Source organism: Podarcis bocagei (assembly GCF_964188305.1).
Source record: "Podarcis bocagei genome assembly, chromosome: 14".
In the NCBI taxonomy this organism is placed as follows: domain Eukaryota; kingdom Metazoa; phylum Chordata; class Lepidosauria; order Squamata; family Lacertidae; genus Podarcis; species Podarcis bocagei.
The window spans coordinates 53,028,117-53,055,571 of record NC_138139.1 but is presented as its reverse complement, the minus strand read 5'-3'; the positions used below and the strand labels follow the sequence as shown (position 1 = coordinate 53,055,571).

General features: G+C 41.4%; 1 protein-coding gene across 1 annotated transcript in view; it reads left to right on the top strand.

The window, feature by feature from the left end:
* Window positions 1–27,136, top strand: part of GNA12 (G protein subunit alpha 12) — a 39,351-nt gene extending 12,215 nt beyond the window's left edge. Inside the window, exons 2-5 of the mRNA XM_081169661.1 lie at window positions 3,637–3,852; window positions 18,289–18,339; window positions 19,952–25,425; window positions 26,125–27,136. Coding sequence (XP_081025787.1) covers window positions 3,637–3,852; window positions 18,289–18,339; window positions 19,952–20,521 — 837 coding nt within the window. The 3' untranslated portion in view covers window positions 20,522–25,425; window positions 26,125–27,136. The remainder of the gene's footprint in view (window positions 1–3,636; window positions 3,853–18,288; window positions 18,340–19,951; window positions 25,426–26,124) is intronic.
* Window positions 27,137–27,455: the final 319 nt, after the last annotated feature.

Below are 27,455 nucleotides of genomic sequence, written 5' to 3'. Positions count from 1 at the left end.
GGATCCTCAGGATTTTTGCACTGGGTCACCCCAAATTCACCATCAGATCACATAGCATGTCCATGGCTACATCTTGCACCAAAAAAATCACGCACCCACTGTTGCCTGGGGCCGCAGTGGTGCAAAAACGTGGTTACAAAGCATGGATCCACATGGATCCTCAGGATTTTTGCATTGAGCTACTCCAAACTCACTGTCAGATCACATGTCTGTGGCCACAGCATGAACCACAAAAATCATACATCCACTGTTTTGTTTAGAATTTTTTTTTCTTGTTTTCCTCCTCTAAAAACTATATGCGTGTTATAGAGCGAAAAATACGGTAATTTTTTTTTTTTTAAAAAAAGACACTGATGACTTACAAATGTTATGGGCAGCAGAATGAGAAACGTTAGCCACTGTCGAGTCCTTATGTGAATGTGATTGTTAATCTACTGTATATTTGGAAAGTGGTTTGTATGTCTGTCTATTCTATACATTTGGACACCTTTGCCAAACACAGCATTAGGGTTTTTTAGGTGGGGCAGCAGTCTTCAGTGATGTTTGGATGCCAGGTGCCATTTTGAATCAAGTTGACAGACCAAAACATAACACTAGATTGTCTTTCCCCAGTTTTGGGCATAACAGGTCCAAAGTCACAGATTTCACTTTTTAAAATTTTAATACAAAAGCTTTATTTTTGTTTCTATAAACACCTAGACAGCGCTGGGCACTCCCCACTAGTACTATATCAAACTTTTAAATCTGCCAGTACAGATTTGTGTAGGCAAGTTGTGAACAAGTTGCCAGAATACTAGCAGTGGTTGCTCAGGAAAGCTTTGATTTAGGGACTAGGATTAGTTTTGTGTGAAATGTAAGGCAACAGGTTGAATTCATGTCATCCTCTTGTTCTGTGTACACATTCATAAAATTTAGGAATTGCTGATTGATGGACACTGGATTTAAATCCCCTAAGTAATATTGTAACTCTTAGAAGCACTATTTATAGCATTGTACTTAAATAAGTCAAAATACCATTATTCCCTTTTGGTCGTAAAATGACTACCTGGGAGTTATACTTCTCTTTACCACTTATTGGAAATAATTTTGAAGAGGGGTGAAATAAAAAAGAGCAGCCGCTCCATGAGAACAAGCACCACAGAAGAAGAGAACGAGTATGGTTCTGATAGGAAACTATTATGATCTCATTCCCCAGTGTAGGAAATCTTTCAGGCAAGGGCTGCAGCTGTGCAATGGTAACCATTTGAAAGCTGCTGGAGTGAAACAAGACTGCATCTAGATGAGTTTAAAGAACTTTAGAACACTGGAGCCTTAGCAGGTGAAAGGTCAGAGCTAGCTTGTATGGGCAGGGATGACGCATACATATTTGCAACCCAATTTAAGAGGCGAGTGGAAGATAATAGGCTGTAGCAAGCACAATATGGCTACAATATTAATAGCTTTCTTGCAATTGTTCTACTGTTTTACATACCATTCTACAAACTGGATACAAATGTACGTAATGCAAAATATCTTCAGATACTCATTTGTACTGTTCATTAACGTTGTAGCAAAGAATGCTCTAGAAGAGTAAAATGGGAGTTTCATAGCTTGATTTTAACATTTGTTTTAAATCTCTTTCATTCTGGTAATGCATCTTACCCATAATAGAAACTTCTATGCGGTGGGCATTGGGATAAGGTTTAACTCCTTAAAATGACCTCACAATTTAAAATTGCTTTTTGTCTATATCATTTCACCTTTGATTTATTCTTAAATGGAAAACCCCAGCTAAAGCAGTAAACATTGTTGTTGGCAAACCAAATACTTGAGAATGGGAGCAGGTTTTTTAAAACTCTTAGTTGCAGTTCAGTGAAAAAGAATGTTAACTGCATTCCTTGAGTTCATAGCTTCCTTTTTACAGGCTTTTAATAATTGTACTATGCTTTGTGTTGAATGCATGCTCTTTGAACAGTTTATCTGAAGGATTAAATTGTATGGAGATGAAGTAATAGTCATTCAGGGTGGCTCAGTGTTTACATTAGAGAAACTGCATTAGAAAGAGTCCAACCTGATAATGGATAGTTGAAAAATTTTAATTAGCTGCTCTTTTGCTGGAATACTGGAGAAGCTGCAACTCTCCTACATTGCTAAATCTAGCAACCTTGAACCTGCTTCTTCATGATATTTTACTGCTAAATCTTGTACTGAAGTTTGTTTCTTATCCTTGATCTTCAGCATTAAAGTTCTTGGGTGTACTCCTTAACTGTAAGAATGAATCCTGAGGTTGATGCTTGGCGGGTGGGATAAAAGAGCTCCTGAATAAGTATCATCATGTAAAATTTTAAAAAGTAAATATGGGTAGGGCAATGCTTACTGTTATAATCCTTGTGTGGTTACAGCAGACAAGCCTACAGTTTAGAAAATGACATTAGTCATAATGAACAGAAGTTGCAACTAAGGATTCTATAGTTGGGCTTCCTTTGTCTCCCTGCTTTCCAAAAGCAAAGAAATTGGGAGAAAATTAATACCTGTGAAGCTTGGATAAAAAGAAAATATTTAGTTAAAGCTTTCTAATCAGCCCCCTTATTCAATCATCTTTAGAAGATTGAAGTCTGGTATGGATGTTTGAAATCTGAGGTTAAATGTGCTTAATGCAAGTCTTCTATAGATAGAAGGCAACAAAACAAATTTTGATGTTAACTGATCATATCAACTCAGATCTGTGATAAGTACTGTGCTCTTTGACTAAGGGTCCATAATGAAAGTATTTTTAAGGAATTGCACAGTATGAAAGAATTGCATTGTTTCTAGGGGATACTAAATGAGGAAGCTTTGCCTCTGTATACAAAATCGTTCATTGCATGTTCTAGCAAGTTGACAGTGTTTCTCATGGTTTTTATTTTAATGTCTTGATCTATTACAAGGAGAAATAGATTGGTTTTGGGACTTGTGAACTCTTACTGCTTGGAATGCTATTACTGTATGTGATCCAAATACATTTTATTGGGGGTTGCATTTACGGTAACTAGTAAAGAAGAAAAACTTATTGAAGTGACTGGTCAGAAATCACATAACTGCACACTGCTAGAAGATTCCATAATTCAGACCTTTCCTGAAGCTTGCCAGAACACCACAGAGGCCTCTTCCCTCTATCCTTAGCAAAAGCTAAGGTCTTGGTTAGAGTTCTGACTCAAGAGTTTGTATAACCTATGTAAGGGGCTGTTTATTTTTCACAAAATTCTGGCACCTAATGTGAGTATGCACAGAGTTTTTCCTTTTCAGGAATGCCAATAGTTGAAAAATGGCTAGTAGGACAGGCTAGGGTGTGTAGATAAACTGGAAAAGAGGGTAGAAGCTGAAGGTGAAGCAGATAGAGATGCTTCTAAATGTTCCTGACTCCTCCTGCAAGATGAGCAGGTAAGGAGCCCTCACTTCTGCCAGTACTATTAGCTAATGCCATGATACAGCACAAAGACAGACTGCCACTTACATAAAGGTGTTTTAACTTCATCTCATATTTTGTCACAGCCAGATATATATATTAAAAAATTGATTGGTTTTAAGTGTCATTTCAATTCTTCATTTTATATAGTTCTTTCCTTCAATGTAAAAGTGTTTTCTTTGGTCACTAAGTGTATTTATCTGTTCCTCTAGGGCTGCAGGGTTCTAGTCGATGCACGGGACAAACTAGGGATCCCTTGGCAGTATACAGAGAATGAGAAGCATGGGATGTTTCTAATGGCCTTTGAAAATAAAGCTGGGGTGCCCATTGAGCCTTCTACGTTCCAGTTGTATGTACCTGCCCTGACTTGCCTGTGGAAGGATGCTGGGATCAAGGAGGCGTTTAGCCGTCGAAGTGAATATCAGCTGGTGAGTATGCCAAACAGAACTTTGTTACCAGTTCATGGTGAAAGTGGGCTAGAGTATTATTGCCACCATCCATTTTCAACTCTCAGCTCCACCCAACATGACAATTGATATGGATTCATTTCTATCATTTAGCATGAGCATAATTTGGCCATAAAGCAGTGGTAGTAGCCTAGTGAGTATCTTTAGTTTTAGAGGGCTTTCTAGAATTTTATGTAGCAAATATTCAGTAGAATGGTAGGTTTATCCAAAGCAGTTTATCCAAAGCAGTGGTTTTCAAACTTTTTTCTCTGCACCACACTTTCAGAATAAAAATTTGCTCACACACCATTTTTTAAATAAGAAATACATTGGAAAACAAAAAGAAACAACACCTAACAGTGGTTGATTTAGAACATAGAACACAACTACTTCATAATATGATCATGGGACATCCAGAAACTATAAAACTATGTAGCCACATAAGAACAGGAATCATTCTCAAAATATAATATTGTCTGTCACTGAATCTTCCCACCACACATGCCCTCCTCTCCTGCCGCAGGAGTTTTAGTTACTCTGCCAAAGATGACACAGACCTGACAATGTAGCTGATATACACAATGAAGCTTTTGTCACCCTTTTAAGAACCACTGGTCTAAAGGTAAGAATTGAAGCACAGGTTATTTAACCAAAGGCATAGTTCACACATCCCAGTAAGCTCTAGTTAATAGTTTATTGTGGTCACAGCTTTATGGTCTGTTTCACTGTTCTCCCCTAGCAGGAGGATGAGACAAATGCAATCTCTGGTGTCAGGGAACTGACATCGGAGCTAGAGGCGGAGGGAAGGCTCTCAAATGATGCTGGAGAAGGGCCCAGCAGGGAGAGAGGCAGCTCCGCAGATGGGGAAGCAAATCAGCGCAACACCAGGGATATAGAGGGGCTGATGGGGGAATCGGCGAGAGGGCTCCAGGACTCTTCAGCGGACACCAGCGGGGAGAGCACGGGTCCTCCGCTACCCACGCCCACCGCAGAAGACTTCCGCGCAGAGAGAGTAGGAGGACACTGGGTTTCAAACAACTTTTATGTTGGAAAAGATTTAAGAAACGCCCACTGACGGATTCTGCTAGCGACTGAGGCGGCCACGAAGTGAAGGGCTGCCCAGACTGAAAGGTTTAGCAAGGCAACAGAGCCTGGAGAGGCGGCAACTTACGCACGAGCAACCCATACACATTACATCTGGCTTTGTGTTGTGTCTCATCCATGAATTCTGGTTTGTTTGGCTCACAACAAACTACAGTTTGTAGCCAAGGTTTGCTCTTGGCTTACTGGTTGGGGCTTTTTGAAGTGAAGCAAATTGCAATCCCTTGTTCTAATATAATGCTAAATTGGGAGTTGTGAACTTGTGTGTGCTAATGATAGGGAAACAAACAGCTCAGGAGGCACATCATGGCAGCCATGAATTATGGTTTACTGTGACTTGTGAATTGAGGCAAAGTGCAAAGTTTCATTAACAGCATCAAGTTTATGGTGACAGTCCATTGCTCTCTCAGAACCTCCTCCTAATCCAAATTGGGAAGTATCCTGGCAATAATATGAATTAGTATGACTTTATTGAATTGAATTAATGGTTTTGATGAATTTGTAGTTTTCCTTATATGCTATTGTGTTTGATATAGTGATTGCAATATTTGTTGTTTTTTAATGCTACTGTGATTATTGTGAGCTACTTTGAGCTCAACGTTTTTGTTGTTGGAAAAGCGGGATGCAAATATTAAACAAATCAAATTGCCTAATGGAAAGAGTCTAGGACCACAGGAGCGCTGTCTAAGCGCTTGAGGCACTTACTTTTATAGACAGTGCATCAAGTTTCTGGCTGTGAATCCTTGCCTGGGACCTTGAGCCTTTAGCACTGTGTGGGTGGATTGTACAATAGCGGTATTTTCTCTGCTTCCCTCTTTCTCCCTTAAAGCACACTAAGTAGCTTCCTCCCATCTGTGTCTCATGGTAAGTCCCACTGTCTGTATTATGGAAGCAAGTCTTTGGGTGACAAAAGCTTCATTGTGTATATCAGCTACATTGTCAGGTCTGTGTCATCTTTGGCAGAGTAACTACAGAATAAGAATTCTTTGATAATTGGTATGTGGCTCCCCCCCCCCCCCTTTGGATATGAAAGGAATATATTGCTTTCTCTGGAGATCCTGTAATTTCTACTTTCTTTGGCATTTTTTGTCTCAACCCAAATGGTAGAGGCTTAGGAGTAGAGGGTTTGTAAGAGGTTGGGACCAAATTTCATGTTTGTTAGTACTGCTAATAGTTACCGATATTTCCATTCTAAGCAATCAAAAGCTTTGAGGATATCTAGGGACGTAATTGTCAGTGGGAGTTTAGTTGCCTTGCTGTGTTCAATCAGATTCAGTAGTTCCTGATGGGATCTGTTATATTGTGACTGGGGATGAAGCCAGTCTGGTCTGGGGCTAATAATTTGTGTAGGAAAAATTTTAGGTGGTTAGTCAAGATTGATGTGAATATCTTGTAGTCTTGGTTTATTAATGAGATTGGGTGGTATGATTCTACTTTGAGGCTGTCTTTGAGTGGTTTTGGGATACAGACTATCTTGGAGGAGGTCCAGGTTTTAGGAATGGGGCCCCCTTTTATGATGTCATTGAATAGGCGGGTGATGTAGGGCATTAGGGGTTCTTTGAATTTCTTGTAGAATTCTGCTGTAAAGCCCTCTGGGCCTGGGGCTTTGTGTGGTTTCAGGTTTTTGAGGACCGTATCTATTTCTTCCAGGGTGATCGGACTGTCCATTAATTCCTGTTCCTCATCTTGTAGGTGTTTTCTGGTATAGTAGGTCATTTCCCTATTGTGCAGATAAATGAGAGCATTAGTGCATGAAGACAACTCTGCTTCCCTAAAAAGTGGTATTGTTCAGGCTGGCAAGAAAGCAGTTTATAAACCACCTCAGTAATATTTTCTGGGACAAGTGTGACGTTTATTCAAGGGGGGGGTCATAGTTAGTTTTTGAAGTGTAGCGGTGGGGGGAGAGATGAAGGGGTTGGGGGAGAGAGACCCAAGCCTTAAAAAACACTTTGACATCAGCATCAACTGTTCAGCTCCCCAGGCAGTCAAAATCTACAAGTTTTTCACTCTGTTGAGTCCCAAACTTCTAACTCCAGTAACCAAACCAGGGAAACCTTCTTATCTAAACTCTGAAGAGCCACTGTTCTGTTGAAGGTGACAGAAGATGGACCACTGATGTGAATCAGTGCATGTGAAACTTCAGTCTTTTTCAGTTAAAGGGAAAAAAGGCTTTATGTGAAAATGTCTGTAGTCACGTTTCACAACTAAAAAATCTACAGCTATGAATCCATTTTTTCACCTATACTGTGTATTATAAAAGGAAGATACTTTTTTTTCTAGTTGGCAGTTATGTTTAAAGAAAAGAGGCTGTGTGAAGTAGCTGGCTTGACTATTTGTTTTAATGTCTCTCTCTCTCTCCTCCTTCCATAAAAAAAAGTTTCCGGAAACAATCTTCAAGGTGTTCTTTTTGAGAATATGGAAAGTGTTGCTTTGAGTAGTAATTTACTGACACCTTTCAAATGTTTTCTCTGTTTCAAACATTGACTTCTGCAGTTCAGACTATGGCGGACTTGTGCTTCATTTGGCTTGACTCCTGAACAAACTTCAGGCATGTGTCCTGAGAGGGTAACTTGCCCTACCACATCACTAAAAGAAGCTGCTTAACTGAGCTCTATTTATTCATTTAAGTCAGGCAAAAAAAGCTTAGAAAACGTCTACCAGGAAGAAATGGTTTTTAATAGATTGCCATTGCTTTACGTAACATGTTTTGTGCTGGAATGCTAATGATTTGCATCCCTCTTCAGTAACGCTAACAGTAGCATCCCAGTCCAAGGAATGCTGCAGCTTGGGTGCTGATCTTTTGCCAGTCTTCAGTGCCATTTTTTAAAGGGACATCTTGTGTTGCATTGTCTGGACAGCTGTACTATTTTGATGGGCAAGTATTTTCCTGCCGCAAGTCTCTATGCTGCAAAACAGTGTAGCCTTCAAGCCTGTGAGCCTTCAAGCTTGTCTAGCTCCCAGTATTCCAGCTGAGGTGGCCTCTCACTTCCACAGTGGAGGACTGTCTTGCTCATAGAGGAAAGGGCAAGGCAGAGCAGCCTGAAGAGCTGCCAATCATATATATATTGGGGGGGATCCCCTTTGTGTGGCTTATTCTAGTTTTTTCATGGTGCAGTTTTACCTGATGCTTATTATTTTAAAAACTATTTGTATGTGAAACATTCTGGGAGGTTCACCTGAAAACAATATGTTAGTTAATGAATAAACAATAAACAAACAAACATTGGAACTATCTTCACATCATGACCCTCAATATATTTTTCTTGGTAGGTCATCCTCAGTTCATACCCCATTAGTGTGCATGCGATTAAAATCCCAATGTGTATCACTTCACACATTCTTACATTGCATAGTCTTTGCCATTTTAATGCTCTTCCATCCGGTTTGAAGGGTATTTTTGGAGCTTCTAGCCATTGCTTTGTGTTTTCACTGCTCTGAACAATCTGATCTCATCAACTAACTTGCTGATCACACTGTTCACTTGCAAGTTCAGGTCATTTATGAATAAATTTAAAAGCATCAGGCCCAATATCATTCATTGGAAGATCCCATTTCCTACAACTTTCTGTTGTGAGAATTGTCCCAATCTCTTTTTCCTGTTCTTTAACCATATACTGTTTTAATAAATAGCAAGATTATATATATATAAGATTATATATATATATTCCAAAAAGAACTCCCTTAAGAGAATCAGGTCTTTTTGTCTTAAGACAATCTTTAAAAGAATCTTTTTTAAAAAAAATTCCAGTAGCACCTTAAGGACCAGCTTTCGTGTGTATACACACTTCTTCAGAATACTGTTTCTTCATATACTGTTTCATTAACTTGATTGTTGTGTTTTTAGTTGTCACCTAGAGACATTTGCCTAGAGTGGCAAATGGAATAATAGGATATATTTCTTATCCCATGACTAGTTCTGATATATTGTGATTATTGAATCACTATAGTCCAGTGCAGTACCATATTTCTGATGTTCGTTGTATCTCTTGTTGAACAGTCTCTTCTGAGACTTGCCAGCTACCTGTATATCTGTGAGACAGGCAAATGAACTTTGAACTTAGTAGATATATATGTGTGTGTTTTCTGTGTAGCTAAGATGTGGTCTGTTCAGCTCCTGCCACTGGTGATGGAAAAGGATTACCGTATTTTTCGCTCTATAGGACGCACTTTTCCCCCTTCAAAAATGAAGGGGAAATGTGTGTGCGTCCTATGGAGCGAAGACGCCATAGCCCCGCGACCCTCTCCCGACTGGAGAGGTGACACGCGGCTATGGCAGGAACCTCTACAGCCCCGTGTCACCTCTCCAGCCGGGAGAGCACGCGCACGGGGCTAAAGCAGCCCCCCGCGACCCTCTCCCGGCTGGAGAGGTGACGCGCGGCTATGGCAGGAGCCTCTATAGCCGCGCGTCACCTCCCCAGCCGGAAGAGCGCGTGCGGGGAGTGTCTGCAAGCCTCGCGCACCCGGCAGGAGGTCCCACCGGGTGCGCGAGGCTTGGGGCGGCAGCCTGTCGCCCGAAGCACGGGGAGCCCTCGGGAGGGCTCCCCCTGCTTCGGGCGAGTGTCTGCAAGCCTCGCGCACCCGGCAGGAGGTCCCACCGGGTGCGCGAGGCTTGGGGCGGCAGCGGACTGCTTGCCCGCACCTAGAAGCTTGGGGCGCGCTGAGCTCAGCACGCCCCAAGCTCCTCGTGTAGCGCAGCGATCCGCTAGCCCTGGGAGAGCCCCGCGGCTCTCCCAAGACTAGCGGACTGCTTGCGCGCACCTAGAAGCTTGGGGCGCGCTGAGCTCAGCACGCCCCAAGCTCCTCGTGTAGCGCAGCGATCCGCTAGGCCTGGGAGAGCCCCGCGGCTCTCCCAAGACTAGCGGACTGCTTGCGCGCACCTAGAAGCTTGGGGCGCGCTGAGCTCAGCGCGCCCCAAGCTTCTAGGTGCGGGCAAGCAGTCCGCTGCCGCCCCAAGCCTCGCGCACCCGGTGGGACCTCCCGCCGGGTGCGCGAGGCTTGGGGCGGCAGCGGACTGCTTGCGCGCACCTAGAAGCTTGGGGCGCGCTGCTTCTAGGTGCGGGCAAGCAGTCCGCTGCCGCCCCAAGCCTCGCGCACCCGGTGGGACCTCCTGCCGGGTGCGCGAGGCTTGGGGCGGCAGCGGACTGCTTGCGCGCACCTAGAAGCTTGGGGCGCGCTGCTTCTAGGTGCGGGCAAGCAGTCCGCTGCCGCCCCAAGCCTCGCGCACCCGGTGGGACCTCCTGCCGGGTGCGCGAGGCTTGGGGCGGCAGCGGACTGCTTGCGCGCACCTAGAAGCTTGGGGCGCGCTGCTTCTAGGTGCGGGCAAGCAGTCCGCTGCCGCCCCAAGCCTCGCGCACCCGGCAGGACCTCCTGCCGGGTGCGCGAGGCTTGGGGCGGCAGCGGACTGCTTGCGCGCACCTAGAAGCTTGGGGCGCGCTGCTTCTAGGTGCGGGCAAGCAGTCCGCTGCCGCCCCAAGCCTCGCGCACCCGGTGGGACCTCCTGCCGGGTGCGCGAGGCTTGGGGCGGCAGCAGACTGCTTGCGCGCACCTAGAAGCTTGGGGCGCGCTGAGCTCAGCACGCCCCAAGCTCCTGGTATAGCGCAGCGATCCGCTAGCCCTGGGAGAGCCCCGCGGCTCTCCCAGGGCTAGCGGACTGCTTGCCGGCACGCAGAAGCTTGGGGCGCGCTGACCTCAGCCTGCCCCAAGCTTCTGGATTAGCGCAGGGGTCCGCTAGCCCTGGGAGAGGCGCCCGGCTCTCCCACGCTAGCAGAGACCTTGCCGGCACGCAGAAGCTTGGGGCGCGCTGAGCTCCGCACGCCCCAAGCTCCTGGTGTAGCGCAGCGCACCTGGGGGGGAAATAAAATTTTTTCCCTTTATTTCCCCCCCAAAAATCTAGGTGCGTCTTATGGTGCGAAAAATACGGTAGTTTACTGTTTTTAACACTTCTACTGAAACAGCAACCTCTCAGCGACCTTTTAAATCTCTGATATAGATCCCTTGGAGAACCTGCAAGAAGAGTCTATTGTTGGATGCTTTACTTTTAGTTCAACTGAGAGAAATGGGTTCATGGGTTTATCAGCCAAAATGTTCCCTTCTTTATTTTGAAAATAACTCAACTGAATTCCTGCTTGGCAGGGGGTTGGACTCGATGGACCTTGTGGTCTCTTCCAACTCTATGATTCTATGAATAAAAATGTCAAAATGCTGAGAAATAACTGATTCCAGAGGATTATCTCTTTTCCCACAAGAACAGCAATTATCAAGCTTATTTTTACCTTTGATTTCTAGGCATACCTTATGCATCAAGGTTGGCTACACTATGTGTTAACATTGTGACAGATTATCTTACTTATGGCTTGGCTGCTCAAAATACTACTTCAGAGGTATTAGTAGAAGTCTAAAATGAATTTTATGGCATTATTATTATTATTTATCCAAATTATATACCATGCTTTATCAGAAGATCTCAGGGTGATGTACAATATTAGAAACACATTACGAAACATCAATGATAAAAACAAAAATATAGCAAAAAGCATACTGACAGACAATACCAATAGCATGCAATTTTTTGAGTACTCCAGAACTCTTAATCAGATCTGATGAAGACATTAAAGGTAAAGGTAAAGGTACCCCTGCCCGTACAGGCCAGTCGTGTCCGACTCTAGGGTTGTGCGCCCATCTCACTTAAGAGGCCGGGGGCCAGCGCTGTCCGGAGACACTTCCGGGCCACGTGGCCAGCGTGACGAAGCTGCTCTGGCAAGCCAGCACCAGCGCAGCACACGGAAACGCTGTTTACCTTCCCGCTATAAAGCGGTACCTATTTATCTACTTGCACTTAGGGGTGCTTTCGAACTGCTAGGTGGGCAGGAGCTGGGACCGAAAGACGGGAGCTCACCCCGCCGCGGGGATTCGAACCGCCGACCATACGATCGGCAAGCCCTAGGCACTGAGGTTTTACCCACAGCGCCACCCGCGTCCCTTGATGAAGACATTAGATGAACACAAAAATGGAGGGACTTGGCTGGTGGTAATGCCATGAAACTGCATATAGTCTGCCAGATCTAAGAATGTACTATGAGGTGGCCTGTCTCACCTGGTTAAAGGAGTGGTGCACACTAAAAAATCCAGAATTGCTGGACCTGGAGGGGTACAACAACAGATTCAGCTGACATGCATACCTGGGCTACGGGAAGGTTAAAGTTCATAATAATTTTTTGAATCATGTCATCAGGAATATACATTGTTTAGGGAAAATATAAGGACCTTCTCGAGCCTAAGGTGCCATGGTGGATCTCGCCAACTGAAGCTCTTGCCGTTAAAAGGAAAAACACAAATGGAAATTGGCCTGTCTATAAATCATTATTAATAGAGGAAGAGAACCAGTTAAAATCTTTAAAAATCGAAGAAATAAGAGATCAAGTCTCAGCCTGGTTCCAATATTATCAGTTATTTGAAACCTTCAAATGTGATTTAAAAAAGAGGATTTCCGGCGGAGATTTCCAGATTTGAATCAGGTCTAATAAATTCTAAAACTAAAACCCTCTCCAAAACATACTGACTCCTCCTTGACTGGGAAGTCAAGGAGGAGGAGGTTAAGTCCTCTATGATCTATTGGGCCCAAGACTTTGGTTACAACAAAGATGAGCCAATGGGAACACCTCTGGAAAGTAAATTGGAACTTTACGGCATGTTGTACATTAAAGGAGAACCTTCAAAAGATGTTATACCGCTGGTATTTAACCCCTTCTAAACTCTCCAATATGTACAGAAGTGTTCCTGATATATGTTGGAGATGTGGAGAATCAAGTGGAGCCATGCTCCGTATGTGGTGGGTTTGTAAAAAGATCAAAACTATCTGGAATGACATACATACTCAGCTTCAAATAATGTTAAATGCATCCTTCCCCCCCAAAAAAACCAGAATCATTTTTATTGGGTATTACAGGACCAGATCTATATAGGAAGATAAGGAAAGTCTTTCTGTATGCCACCACTTCTGCGAGAGGACGTACAGCAAAACATTGGAAGAGTGACCAAATCCCCATCAGATCAGAATGGTTACTAAAACTGGTAGAATATGCTGAACTAGATAATCTCTGGGAAAAGATTAAAGATAAGCAAAAATAGGAGTTCATTGTAAATGTTACAATCTGAATTCGGTAGCAGCTTTTGAATAAGCTCTGTAAATAAAGGTTAAATGGGTTAAGAGAGAGAGAGAGAGAGAGAGAGAGAGAGAGAGAGAGAGAGAGAGAGAGATGCATATCAATATTTTATTATGATTTTGCTGATAAATTTAGGCAATAGGTTTATTAAAGTGAAAAGATGTTTGAGAAGGACGGGTTGTCAAATTTATGAAGATATATACTTCTTTGTTGGAATTTTTATTTTGCTAAGTTTGATCTACAGACTATAAAATATCTTTGATGTATGGATGTAACTACGGTTAATAAAGCATAAAAGAAGAAGAAGAAAGAAACTGCATATAGTCTTAAGGTAGAATATGGAAGGAGGTGGGCATTCACATGGAAGTCTACTAGGTTTCATGCAGACATCAGGTTGCACAAGAGCCTTCAGGGGAAAGAAGTATAACAATAGCTAACAGCGGCAAAATCTGAAGCTATTTATAGTTAAGGTATCCCAAGATTTGGTTGTTACCTTAGAGGTACAAATTCTTCAGTATACAGTACTCCTGACTTTTAGGGAAAGCTCTAGGTGAAAGCTTTTAGCCTTTTGAGAACAGGGCTATTGTTCTCAGTCCTAAAGACTATAACTGCAGTCCTAGACTAATCCATATGTGATTGTGCAGTTCAGTATCTAAGTCATAGAGTAATAGCTGTATTATGTGGCTTAGTTGCATGCTAGGGCTTTATTTTGAAGGCAGTCCTTTTATCTCAGTTAATGATGTTAGGGGCCCCAGAGCAAGTTGTTTACTATTCTATTAACTTCAACTTGTCCTAGCCTGTTTCCATTACGTCCCATTGGCTCTTTCAGTACCTGTACATGGATGTGGTCATCAAAATTTAGCAACATATCATTGAAGTGAATTAAGCAAGTTCATACACCTAAACCATTATGTATGACCACTTGTGAATTTATCTTACATTTTTGGTAGAGTATTTGAAGAGAACAATGCACTACTTCACTGAACTGCATTGATGCTACTAGGATTGTCATTCTAGCAAAATGATGTTTGCCTTACTCTCCTTTTTTAAAGATGTCATTGCTACATTAATAAAATTCTAGCTCCTTTTACAAAGGTGCTATCACTTATAAACTGTTATAAAGTTTCCTGGCCTTCTGTTCATCTGTATACAGTAATCCCGACTATTTTTCAGAGGCATTGAGACAGTTTAAAGTTTGTATTTCCATTATTGTGCAGAGGTTTCTAGATTAGTACTTCCACTAAAATATCACTTAACACATATGAAGCATACTGTGTTAACTACTTGGTTTTTAATGCAAGTGTTAATACTGTGAATCTTATGAGACAACAGTGTGAAACTGATGTTATATCTTCTTAACTCTACACTTACAAATTCGTAAGAATCGGCTCAATTATCTGATGCAACCCAAACTTAAAACATTCCAGATCAATGTCTCCTGGGGCGGGGGGGGGGGGAATGAACTGAACATAGGATTTATACTCTTGCCCAACTTGCGGAATTGGATGGGGAATATTTGCTTTTATCAGAGTTACAAATATTGCCAGTGGACTGTAATTCACAGGCTGTATCTATAACAGGGGTTGGGAATCTATGCCCCACCCCTGATGTTGCTGGGCTGTAACTCCCATCTTTACTTTCCATTGGCCATGCTGGCTAGGGCTACTGGAAATTGGAGTCCAACAGTTCTAGAGAATCACAGGTTCCATGCCCCTGGTTTTACAATTATAAAACTCTTTAATATCAATCTATGCCTGTCACTACAGTGGTACCTCGGGTTAAGAACTTAATTCGTTCCAGAGGTCTGTTCTTAACCTGAAACGGTTCTTAACCTGAGGCGTGCTTTCACTAATGGGGCCTCCTGCTGTCACTGGCGCGTGATTTCTGTTCTTATCCTGGGGCAAAGTTCTTAACCTGGAGCAACCACTTCCTGGTTAGCGGAGTTTGTAACCTGAAACGTTTGTAACCCAAGGTACCACTGTACTTAGTGTTTCAAAACACCCTAAATCTTGAAATACTTGCTCACCTTAGGACATATTATTATATCCACACTCTGTTTATATAATAAATGATTGCTTGGCAACATTAAACTTATTAGAGATAACTTGAAATTGAAGCACCTCGTATACAAACAGTGAAGTTCATGCATACATTGTTTCACTTGACTAGAAATTAATTCAGCAATAGTTATTGATTTGAAGATATTGGACACTCATCTCTCACTTGTCCTAGGTGCTAGTGCTGTGGTATTGATTTTGTGTCACTGTCATTTATATTACAGGCATATCATTGTGTCAGGAGTGAGGAATCTCCAGCCTTGGGCCACATTTGCCCCATCAGGCCTCCCCATTTGTAAAGGAGGAGGCATGTGTGGCGTCAGGTGTGCAGCAGACAGAGTTGTAGCTGGTTGTACAGCAGATCACTGCAGAAAGCAGGATTAAACTCCCCAGGTGATATGTGGGGAGTGGAGTTCTGATCTGGCCCGTTGGGTCAAAAAGGTTCTCCATCTCTGCTTTAGGTAGAGGTCTGCCTGCATATTAAATTTGATTTAGCAGCATCGGTGTTGAGAGTCCCACATACAGTGGTATCTTGTGCCCCCCTTACGAATGCTTCCGGTTACGCACGCCACTAACCCGGAAGTAGATGCCCCTTGTTGCGAACTTTGCCCCAGGGTGCGAGCAGAAGATGTGCTCCGGCAGCACAGCAGCAGCGGGAGGCGCTAGTAGCAAAAGTGCGCCTCATGTTACGAGTAGTTTCCGGTTACAAACAGAACTTCGGAACAGATTTAGTATGTAACACAAGGTACCACTGTACTCATAAGCCAGTGGCTCTGAAAGGATGGCACTTGAAGATAGCAAGTATGGCAGAAATATTCAAGAAACATTTAAACATTTCAGTGTAGTATAATGTAGTATAGCTTACTATCAAAATAATATTTTAATTTGCAGAATATGGAAAAATATCAAGCAATGATAGGTGTTGTTTCTTTTTGTTTTCCAGTGTTTTTCTTATCAATAAAAAAATGGGGTGTATTGCAAGCAAATTTTTATTCTGAAAGTGTGGTGCAGAGAAAAAGACAGTTGAGGACCACTGCCATAAATTATATTTCTGTACTTTGGGAACTGTGAGGCAGCCAGTGAAAATGAAGCTCTTGTTCCTGCAAGATTAGAAAGAAAATATCCCACTGTCACAGCTAACACAGAGGTTTGACTTCACCCCTGGAGGCGCTTCAGACAGAAGGATGCCTTAAAAATTGTTGGTTTTAGCTTATATTTTTGTACTAATGGGTATTATTTTTATATTGTATATATATTGTAGACTATTTAGAGTTTTTTTTAAAAAAGATGGAGTGGTTAGAAATGCTTTTTTTAAATAAAATACATGTATCTGGAACTTTTACAGATGCTCTTTTTTGTAACTCCTGGTCTGGATTTAACCTTAAACTGTGAACTAAATTTAGGAGCTGGGCTTCATAGAACCATAATCAGGAAGGCTAAATTAATCCTTTGTCCTGGGAAAAGCAAAAGGTTAATGTGCTAGCAAATGTAGACCAAATGATCTAATTTCTTATCTTGTATTAGAATAAATTAACTAGAGGGAAGCTTTTAGATTACTTGTAGAAAAATATCAGAACTGTTAACACTTTTTTTAAAAAAGAAAAAGGTTGCCGAAGACCTAGCTAAAGCTTCAAGTGTGAAATTTCTTCAGTTTGTGCCTGTGCTTCATCTGACAACAACAAATTAAGTTGGCTTTGTCCCTGGGAGACCTCATATAGCGTTCATATCTCATGAGTGCTAAATCCATGAAGAAACGAAGTCCTACTGATGCCAATTTCTTTATACACAACTAAAAATTGTGTATACATTACATCAGAGCTTTCCAAACTTTTCATGTTGGTGACACATTGCACAGTAATTCAGTTTTACTATCAAATTAAGGAGCATTTGTGCAACACACATACACACTGCAGCCGACTCACAAACGTGTCGTGACGCACAGTTTGGTAAGCCCTGCATCGTATCATGTCTTAACATCAAACGTCTTAACACCAAACAAGTTGTTGTCTAGGTGCTTTTGCGTGCAGACTCTTTCCAAAGTGGCTGCTCCAAATGTCAATGCACTAAGCAAGGCCCTCTGTTTCTTGTTAACTTGTTAAGTGTCACAAATGAAAATGACACAGGAGTCCCCACAGTCCTCTCTTTTAAGACCAAAGCAGGAAGAAGCTCTACAATATAAGCCAGAAATATCCAAAGAACAAGATATGAAGCTCAAAGTAATGTTGAAATGTGGGAGCTGGCCTATTTCAGGCCCTGCTGCTCATAGTTTTGGATTTTCCAATTCCCAGTTGTGCAGTGACTCATGGCTGCTGCTCAACAATGGGAACAGCACCTCCTATGTGGTCCCGGTTGGCAAGATTGAGTCAGAGGATATACAGCATAGGATATACAGCAGTGCAAAAAGTAATCACCCAACCTTTTGTGTTTAACTCTTTGGGTAGGAGGAACAGGAATATTAATGAGAATATAATATTGTGTACCACAAATCAAACACTATTGATAATTGAGCAGCTTAATTCTTTAAAATAGAATAATAAAAATTAAGTTTTGGGGACTTTTTTTTAAAAAAAAAAGACTGTTGAACTAGGGCTTCCTTTCTCTCTAGCCAGCATTCATTGCTGCTATTATCTTAGAGTCAGAAACATTTTGTATCTCAAGGGTGAAAGGAAACTTGCTAGACTGTCCAAGTCCCAGTTGCTCTGAAGCAGCAGGTTTTGACATGCCATCCCTGTTCTTACTCTTCCTGTATGGTTGCTTCAGAGTAATCTGGAAGGTATTTCCTGGAGGACCTGCTTCTGGACCTGTAGGAAGTAGATCAGGATTTTCAGATGCATGTGATGGCCTTATCTGGAAACCATGTAATACCCTTTTCAGATTGGAAATGACTGGACTGAGCTATATTTTGTTGGAAGGCTACGTTACTTGGCATTATGTGTTTCCACATGCTAGTCTTTTCAAACTTGTTTTCAAAGATTATCAAGGATAATACAATATGTTGCTTCTGTACAGTGAAGGTTTTCCCCCCTCTTTAAACATGGTTTTGGCTTTGTAAACTCCAGTTCCAGAAATTAGCTGCAAATGTCCTCTTCTCTCAACAGGGTGAATCGGTGAAATATTTTCTGGATAATTTGGACCGGATTGGCCAATTGGTGAGATTTACTTTTTCTTTGCCCCATTCTGTCCTCCAGTACTTAATGCATTGTGCCTTTTTATGTTCTCTGTCTGATATGCTCAAACCATATGGCCGTGAAGAAAACCAAAAACTGTACAAATGCGTACAGTGTAGAAAATGCAGAACTAAATGGAGAATCACCGAGCAGAACTAAACTCTGCTTACTGTCTTCCTCAACCACCCTTTAACTCAGTGGTTCCCAAATTCCCCCCACCCCAAGACAATTTGAAAATTGCAAGTGTTTGTGAACTACTTAATTATTTTTCTGCCTGTGGTAGCAAATTAATTCCATAGAATTCAAATAGTAATACAGTAAAATAAATAAAAATGCAATTTAAAATAATATAAATATTCAGTGCAATTGATGTGCCATCTCCCATTTCAACCACAAATCTAGATAACTGAATGAAGCTCGCCTAACACTGGTAAATTCACTGACCACAGTTTGGGAACAGTCACTGTTTCCAGTTCTATCTACTCTGTGGTGAAAGGCAACTGTTCCTAATTGAATAAAGTTTACACACACGCACCCCAAAAAAAGAATATTGTACATAAAGTAGTTAGTACAATTCATATCCCATTTGGGAATTATGCAATTGCTTATATTCATATTCTGTCACACAAACAACCTTTTTTTCTTAATACTTTCAATATGAAGTATTAAGACAAAAAGGTTGTTTGTATGACAGTTTGTGAATATAGGCAACTGAATAATTCCCAAATGGGATATGAATTGTATGGAACTGTCAACAAGTCAGACTTACATTAAAGTACACACAGCACTCTTAATGCACATGGGCATGAGGTGGATCCTTTGTCTGGCAAAATGTGACTCTAACAATTTCTTAGATAATAATGACCTGCACAGTATCATTTCTTTGTCAGGGAAGAGGGATGCTTCCCTCTACCCACTGTTCATATCAGGGGTGCCAACTTGAATAAAATATTTGGGGCAGGTAAGCCCCGCTCTCCCTGATCAGTCACATGGTGCAGTGCAGGGGGGCCAACATGACCTTGGCCCCTAGGAATTGGCTCTATGTTTGAGACAGAGAGAGGTGGAACAAAGATAGGTCTGCATTGTTGCTCAATTCGTTGCAAAATTGTTAAACATACCACATCATTTTACTTTGGATGTAGTGGCAGTGAGACTTGGCCAGGGCCAGCAACAGTGAAACTTGCATGTTGTAGCTGTCAGAAACCCCAGTTTTTATTGCATATGTTGTAAGGATTGTACACAGAATTTCAAAGGATACGTTCATGATACTGAGGAGTCTTGTAAACTATTCAGTTTGTTACTTCAAATTGAATTGGTTTACAGCCAGTTCATACAACCAACTAGACATAATGAAAATAGCTTAAATGAAGGTGAGCTGTTCATGTAGCAGAGTGGCCTTGTGATTCACTTACAGAACTTGACTCAACTCACATTTTCAGCAGAGCAGGTTGTTTAAGATTGATCTTTAGTTTCTTCTCTCCTTCCTTTACCCCTCTGGTCACTACCCTGATTCAGTGTATCTGTACCCTCTTTCAATGGAAGCAGCTGTTGATCCATTTTGATATTTTCCCTGCCTCCATGTCTCTTTCTGCAGAACTATTTTCCCAGTAAGCAAGACATCTTGCTGGCTAGAAAAGCTACCAAGGGGATTGTGGAGCATGACTTTATCATCAAGAAGATTCCTTTCAAAATGGTTGATGTGGGTGGACAGCGGTCTCAACGCCAAAAATGGTTTCAGTGTTTTGATGGGATAACATCTATACTATTCATGGTCTCCTCAAGTGAATATGATCAGGTCCTTATGGAAGATAGACGCACAAATAGACTAGTTGAATCTATGAACATCTTTGAAACCATTGTCAACAACAAGCTCTTTTTTAATGTCTCCATCATTCTCTTCCTTAACAAAATGGACCTACTTGTGGAGAAAGTGAAGAATGTCAGCATTAAGAAGTACTTCTCAGACTTCAGGGGTGATCCTCACCGGCTGGAAGATGTTCAGCGTTACCTGGTACAGTGTTTTGACAGAAAGCGACGGAATCGCAGTAAACCCCTCTTCCATCATTTTACCACAGCCATAGACACTGAAAACATCCGCTTTGTGTTCCATGCCGTGAAGGATACAATCCTTCAAGAAAACCTTAAGGATATTATGTTGCAGTGAAGGAAAATTGAAGGAACTGTCTATTCAAACCTAGCCTAGTTGAAGGCCCAACCTTTATAGCCTATACGATGGATTTTTAAAAAAAATATCCATGCTGTTACTTGGCTCAAGGAAGCTGCAAAATAGCCAGTCCCAATGGAGGAGAAACAAGCAGAAGGATTGTGAGAGCTCAAGCTAGCTACTGTATCACTTAACTAAACAAACAAGCAAACAAAAAAACTACTGAAAGTAGTAAATTGCAAGTGCAGTGCCTTCTTTTGAACTCTTAATAACATTATTGCCTTCTGCCTTTTGAAAAGATATTTCTAAGTTTGAAAAATGACGTAAAGACATTTTGTGTTTTTTAATCCACTGTCATTGTGCAAGAGAGTTTGTTGGTTGTAAAGCCTGTCTGCCTCACTTGTTTTGGGTGCTGAATTAACAAATCCAATAAGTTCATTGATACTTCTGTTTGGAGAATACATTGCAATATGTCAATATCTAGGTTTGGTGTATGCAAAATTGTTTGCCAGTAACCAGACTGTGCTTGCCAAAATGATTATCCAGCTCTTCTTTGAGACTCTCTACAGTTTCCCTCTTGTCGAAGTTTACAACTGTAAATTGAACTTGGCTGGCCACACTAGTGAATTTCATTTTAGCAATTGGCCTGAAAGGGGGCAGAAATCCAAGACCTGGGTTGGTGCAACACAGGGCTGTACTTTGCACTACATGTTACAGTGTTTATTGCATCATGGAAAATAAGACTTTTATTTTCTTTTTATTTTACTTTTCATATAGCATGAGGCTGGAGCTCACACAGATGCTCTGCTGAGACATTAACTCTGTTCTCAAACCTATAGTTGGAACTATATGAAAACTTTCTCTTGACAGAATATTATGTATGAGACATATTATGGGCGTTCTCATAAAAGGGAAGCTAATGCTATTCCTTAGCCAAATGTTTGGTAAGCAGAGGCTGCTCATAGCACTAAAGCCAAATGCTCTTGAGGTTTCCACTTTACAGCTGCACTGAGTTTGGAAAGAAGAGCTCTGCTTTGAACTAATCCTTAATTGTTGCTGTATGAATTTACTAGGTTATATAATATACACTTAAAATATTGTAAACTGTCAAGTTTAAAGTTGCCCCTTTAAGGCTACTACAGAATACATGTGAATTTGCAGGAGGCTGTGAATAATGTTGATGTGAACTTCCTTTTTAATTCTAAAGTGTTGAATTTAACTATGGGTGCCTATTTTGTGTGTACTGATGTTTCACACTCTGTCTGATATGAGGTATGTATTAACTACACTAAACCCTACATTTTCAGTGCTATAGACTTTATTCAGGGATCTTCTTAAACATAAGAAATGTTTACCATACTTTTGGTACCATACTTGTCATATCAAATTATAAAGGGCTTATTCTTTCCTGTATCATGATATCAGAATGCTGTAGCTTATGCCCCTCTGGGACAATCGTGTCTTGCACAGTAGGCAAAACTCCAGGTATAAATGCCACCAATAACAGCAAACTAAAACAAATCTCTCGTGACTTCTGCTTGGACAAATTCCAGGATTTTTTTTTTCCCCTGTGGGGATTACTCACATTTATATAAGCATGTTTTTGTGTGGTGTACCCGACTTTGAACCAGAAATTTTCCACTCTTATAGTGATGTTTGTGCAAAATCAAGCTAAGTTTTGGAAATTAAGAAAGAGTTTGTCTCCTACTTTTTATCTAAAACTAAAATTTCAGTAAGACAACAACCACATAGTGACTGCAGACATTTCAATCTGAAATTACATGAAATTACATTTGGAGACTTTCTAGTGACACTTGTCTTACTTTCTAGGACCAATTATTTTACCATTTTCATATCTGCTTCTAGAAAAGAAAACAATATTGCAATTTTGCCATGAGTACGCTAAAGTGTTGAATAATTTTGCAGGCTGTGAATGGCTAGTCAAGGGTTAAGGGGGAAGCATCTCAGCTACGATTGCCGATTTCTATTCATTGGGTTTCTTCATTGATGTCTCTTTTGAAAATTGAAATTCCACATGCCTAAAAAGATGTTTGATTTGTGTTTTTCAAATAGCTATCTTGACATGAGAAGTTTCAAGAGCAGTTTGTGATGTGGAATATGCACCTGCTTTTAAAGGAGAAAATTCCCATTAGACATGTTCACAACCCATGGCATTCATAAGTAGCTCTTATGTATTCTGGTCACAGTATTTTAATTTGCATCCTCAGCAGTAATATACAATCTAGAAGGAGCCTTGACTATTCAATTAAAAAATTGAACTTTATGTATTTTCTACCCCAAAGTGCCTCGGTTTTACCTATTAACTTTTCTTTGCCCTTAAGTGGCAGGGAGTAGCACAAACCCATTTATAACAATCTGAACTATGCCACCACTTGCGTTTTAAAATAAAAACTTAGAAATAATATGCTGCAGTTCTCAAATTGTTCTTTTTCTTACAACTCTGCCTAGTTGTGTACTGTATTTCTTTTTCTGTATGGCTACCGTAGTATTTGCATGTAAAATGTATTATATTACTGTGTTCCTTTGGTATCAGATAGTTATCTTTTGGTATGATGGAAGCCCCTTGCTGGGGCAAACTTACCGTAAAGATTTTAGTAGCCAGATTAAGGCTGCAATCCTAAACTATGTCTACCTAGCAGTAAACCAAATTGAATTCAGTGGGACTTGCTTCCCAGTAAATGGAGATTAGGATTGCAGTCAAAATCAAGTTCAACCTAATCCATTTTTCAACCAATTTATTTTGCCATTTAAGATGCTGTTAGCTCTAGTTCTCCAGTTTCTCATCCCTTCAGCTGCACACCTTGGTCATGATCACACACTGATATAATTCTTGTGATTAACATTGTAGTAGAAGCTTAGCATCTAACAGGCAGGATGTTTTAACAATTTCAGGATTACAGTGCAGTCTGGTTTAAATAACTAGTTGGAATCCTAAAAGTATCTTTTAACAGTATAGCTTCACACAGATAAGGGAAACCTCTTTTCTAATCCTAGCACTGCTCATATACTGTGTTTCAATAGTTTGCTTTGAATTCAAAATCTTTTTTTGCAATCCAGTACAGTAGTATTGGGTGCTCTGCAACCATTGAATTACCCGCTCTTTCTTCCTCTTGCCAAAGCCACAAGACATTTGCCTTTAATTGTAACCCTTGAGAACATTTTGTCCTAAGTACAATTAGCAGGGAGAGGAAAGATTTGTTTGTTGGAATACTTGATGTAATGATACTTTTAAGCTGGGAAATGGGTTACACATCAGTCTATTACAGGCCTTGAACTTATGCTTTGGCATATTACATACCAAACAGGCTTCAACTTCAGCTTCTCATTTGTCAGATGAAGTTTTGCTGTAAATAATGTATATTGTGCATTTGGTGTTTTTAGCCATGGACAAAGAGGATCACCCCCTCATGTATTTAACGGTGTGTGTGTGCGTATATATGTATTTACATCGATGTGCACACACAGGTGGAAGTAGATTTTCCGCTGAAAGTCTGCTTGTTTTTATATAAACTCTCCAAGAGCAAGGACTTGCCGGGGGGGGGGGATCATTTTTCATGAAATGGAAGCTGCAAGTTGGCATGAGTTCACAGTTCCTATGTTATACTATGCACACACTGCATATTCAAGTGGACTGTGCACATGAGCAGAATTTACCATGTTAGCATAACAGAATATTGTTGAAACTGACTCTTGAGTTTATCAACTTAGCAGATGTGTTATCCAAAATAAAGAGTAGCATTCTGCCATCCACAAAAATTTATAAGGGATGAACAGAGATTACCATACTTGGCAAGTTTGAGGCCCATTAAAAAAGGCTTTCTGTGGCCTCTGGGATAATGACTAAAATACCGCCACTGCTGTGGATATGGTAGATGTTTCTATTTCTGCCACCAATTCATTTCACTGATTTAAAGAACCCTTATCAGTGGGCCAGCAAGTTACCTAGGATTTAGCAAACCTCCCATAGTTTTATACCGACCCTCGAGGGTTGGGGTTTTTTTGATGAGCTCTTTTTTGATGGGTTTTTTTTGTTGGGAGGGAGAGATTTGGAGAAGGATCTAGTTTCTAGACTTTCAAACAGTGCTGCTTAAGCATTAACGGTTGTGTGTATTGAAACAAAATGCATTGAAACAAAAGCCACCAATGAAGAGCCTGTATGCTTTCCCCCAGAATAAGGATTTGGCAGCATATTAAAACAACTTATTGGCACTACTGTAGCTGTTGGCACACACACAAATCTTTTTTTCCCCTAGCCTGCCTGTTTGTTTATAACTGGGACATGCAAATTCAGGTTTCTTGCAGTGTGCTCTTGGGAGGCTTTGGCTATGCAGAAGGTCTGATAAATGTTCTAAAAGGCAAGCAAGTATCCTCTTCAAAACCAACAAAATCAAGCCTTTAGCATTTGGGGCCCTCATACCTTAAAAGACTGTTCCTTATTTTACTCTATTGTGTACTTTCAGATCAACCAAGACTATTCTCATGATTTATGTGCCAAATTCAAACTGCAAAGACACACAGAATGGTATTTTCAGTGGTTGTTCCACAATGGTAAAATTCCATTCCCTTGTCAAAATACAACCTGAATACTTTCTTGGAAGCATTCAAAAATATAGGTAGCTGTGTTCGTACACTAGGTTAAAAAACAACAACACAGAAGCAACAGTATGACAAAACCCTAATTAGGACCAACCTAAACATTACAAAATCTACTTTCTGGAAGCACTGTAAGAGCTGAAACAGATGCATAGCTTGTACTACTGGGGATGTGGGCAGGGTAATCAAATGTTTGAATGATTTCCACATAAAAGTCTACCTGCACACACAAACCTAACATGCTGGAGAGGGGAGGAAGGCTGGTCCTGGCTTGCTTGATTAGTACAGTGGTGGCTCGCAAGACGAAATTAATTCGTTCCGCAAGTTTTTTCTTCTTGCGAGTTTTTCGTCTTGCGAAGCACGGTTTCCCATAGGAATGCATTGAAAATCAATCAATGCGTTCCTATGGAGACCGTCCGGGGACAGAGGGGAAGCACCGCGCGCCTTCCCCTCTGTCCCTGGACCTGTTTAAAGCAAGGGGCGGCGTGGAGAAGATTGCTTCTCCCCGTTGCCTGCCCCGCAATCTCCGGGGACAGAGGGGAAGGCGCGCGGTGCTTCCCCTCTGTCCCCGGACGGTCTCCATAGGAAGAAGAAAAAACTTGCGGAACGAATTAATTTCGTCTTGCGAGGCACCACGCGCGCCTTCCCCTTTGTCCCCTCTTTTGAAGCAAGGGGCGGAGGGGAGAAGATCGCTTCTCCCCGTTGCCGCCCCTTGGTTCAAAAGGGGTCCGGGGAGAGAGGGGCTGGCAACGGGGAGAAGCGATCTTCTCCCCGCCGCCCCTTGCTTCAAAAGAAGTCCGGGGACAGTGGGGAAGACGCGCTGCGCTTCCCCGCTATCCCCGGAGCTTGCGGGGCAAGCTTCGTTTTGCAAAGCAAGCCCATAGGGAAATGCGTCTTGCGAAGCGGCTAAGAAAACGAAAAACTCCTTCGTCTAGCAAGTTTTTCGTCTTCCGAGGCGTTCGTCTTGCGGGGTACCACTGTACTTCCAGGATCTCTCATGCGGGCCCAAACATCTGTTCTACCAACCCGGATGATTTAGCCCAGCAACAACTACATCACATGGGAGTTCTTCCCCAGACTACCTCAAGAGTTCTCCAAAGATTTTCCTAAGCACACCTGGCCCATGGCATGTTATTGGGTTCTTATTGGTAGAGATCATACATAAGAGCAATACAGAGTGGCCATGCTGCAACTGATCTGCTTGGGGACAATTTCATCTGGTTCCTTTCCCTGGTTGGTGGCTGAAGAAAGCAGCATAAATCCAAGTTTTTGTTTGTTTTCTGTTCACTATCTTGGGGGCTTTAGGTCAAAAGTTGGGAGCAGAAAAAATTAAATAGGGAACTGACAAAAATGCTGCCTAGTGTTGACATTATACCTGAAAAGTGATTTCAGAAATGTCTTCCTTTTCAAGTGGTGCTTCATCTATATTCCACATATTTGCACGAGTAGGCTAGTTTTATACCCATATTGCAGACATAGTAGTGGTTTGCCTACAGCTACTAGTGGAGCACAACTGACATCATGAATGCTTGGTTTCTTGCTCACAATTGGCCACTGCACCATACCAGCCCTAGGGCAGTATTCCATGCTCAGTGGTGCATATAGAATACTGCCCTAGAGCTCGTATATTGTAGTGAATCATCAGAAAATTTAGTATTGTGGACAGAAAAGGCCTGTACTTGCCTTAATCTTTAACTTGAGCAAAAAAAGCTTAATTATTGTTGAAAGGTGACAAATTTAAAAATAAGTTGTGATGAAAGTGCCATAATTCATACTGGTAATATTTTTTAATTGTGTGCTTAAAAACAACCCTGCTCTTTTGTAAGCACTAAAAGAGTATAATTCTTTGTGACCTATTTTGCTGTGATAGCAGCAGCTTATGAAAGCTGTGTATTAGATTTTTAAAATGTGGTGTAAAAATGTGTATTATAGCTTTGAATTAGCTTACTGTTTTGTATATATGAATTTTGTAAATCTATTAAAATGTGACTTGTTACTGTACTTTCTAGTGAAGTGTCTGTAAAATAATTTAAGTTCTGTTAGAGAACAGCGGTGGTCATGTACGCTATAATATGGGGTCAGCAACCAGCAGTCTCTGAGCCGCATCTTATTTCCACAGAAACTGGCGGGCATCACTGCGTCTTAAGACACCTCCTTTTGCCAGAAGCAGATGTGTGAGGCAGCCAAAAAATGAAGTGGGTTCAGGGCGAAAGAGGAAGGATGAGGCCATTTAGGCAATGGTTAAAGGAGGTTTGGCTTAGCTGGTTATTTTTGAGGAAGTAGAAGAGCTGGCCTGTTGCTACGGCTTTGTTACTGCTGG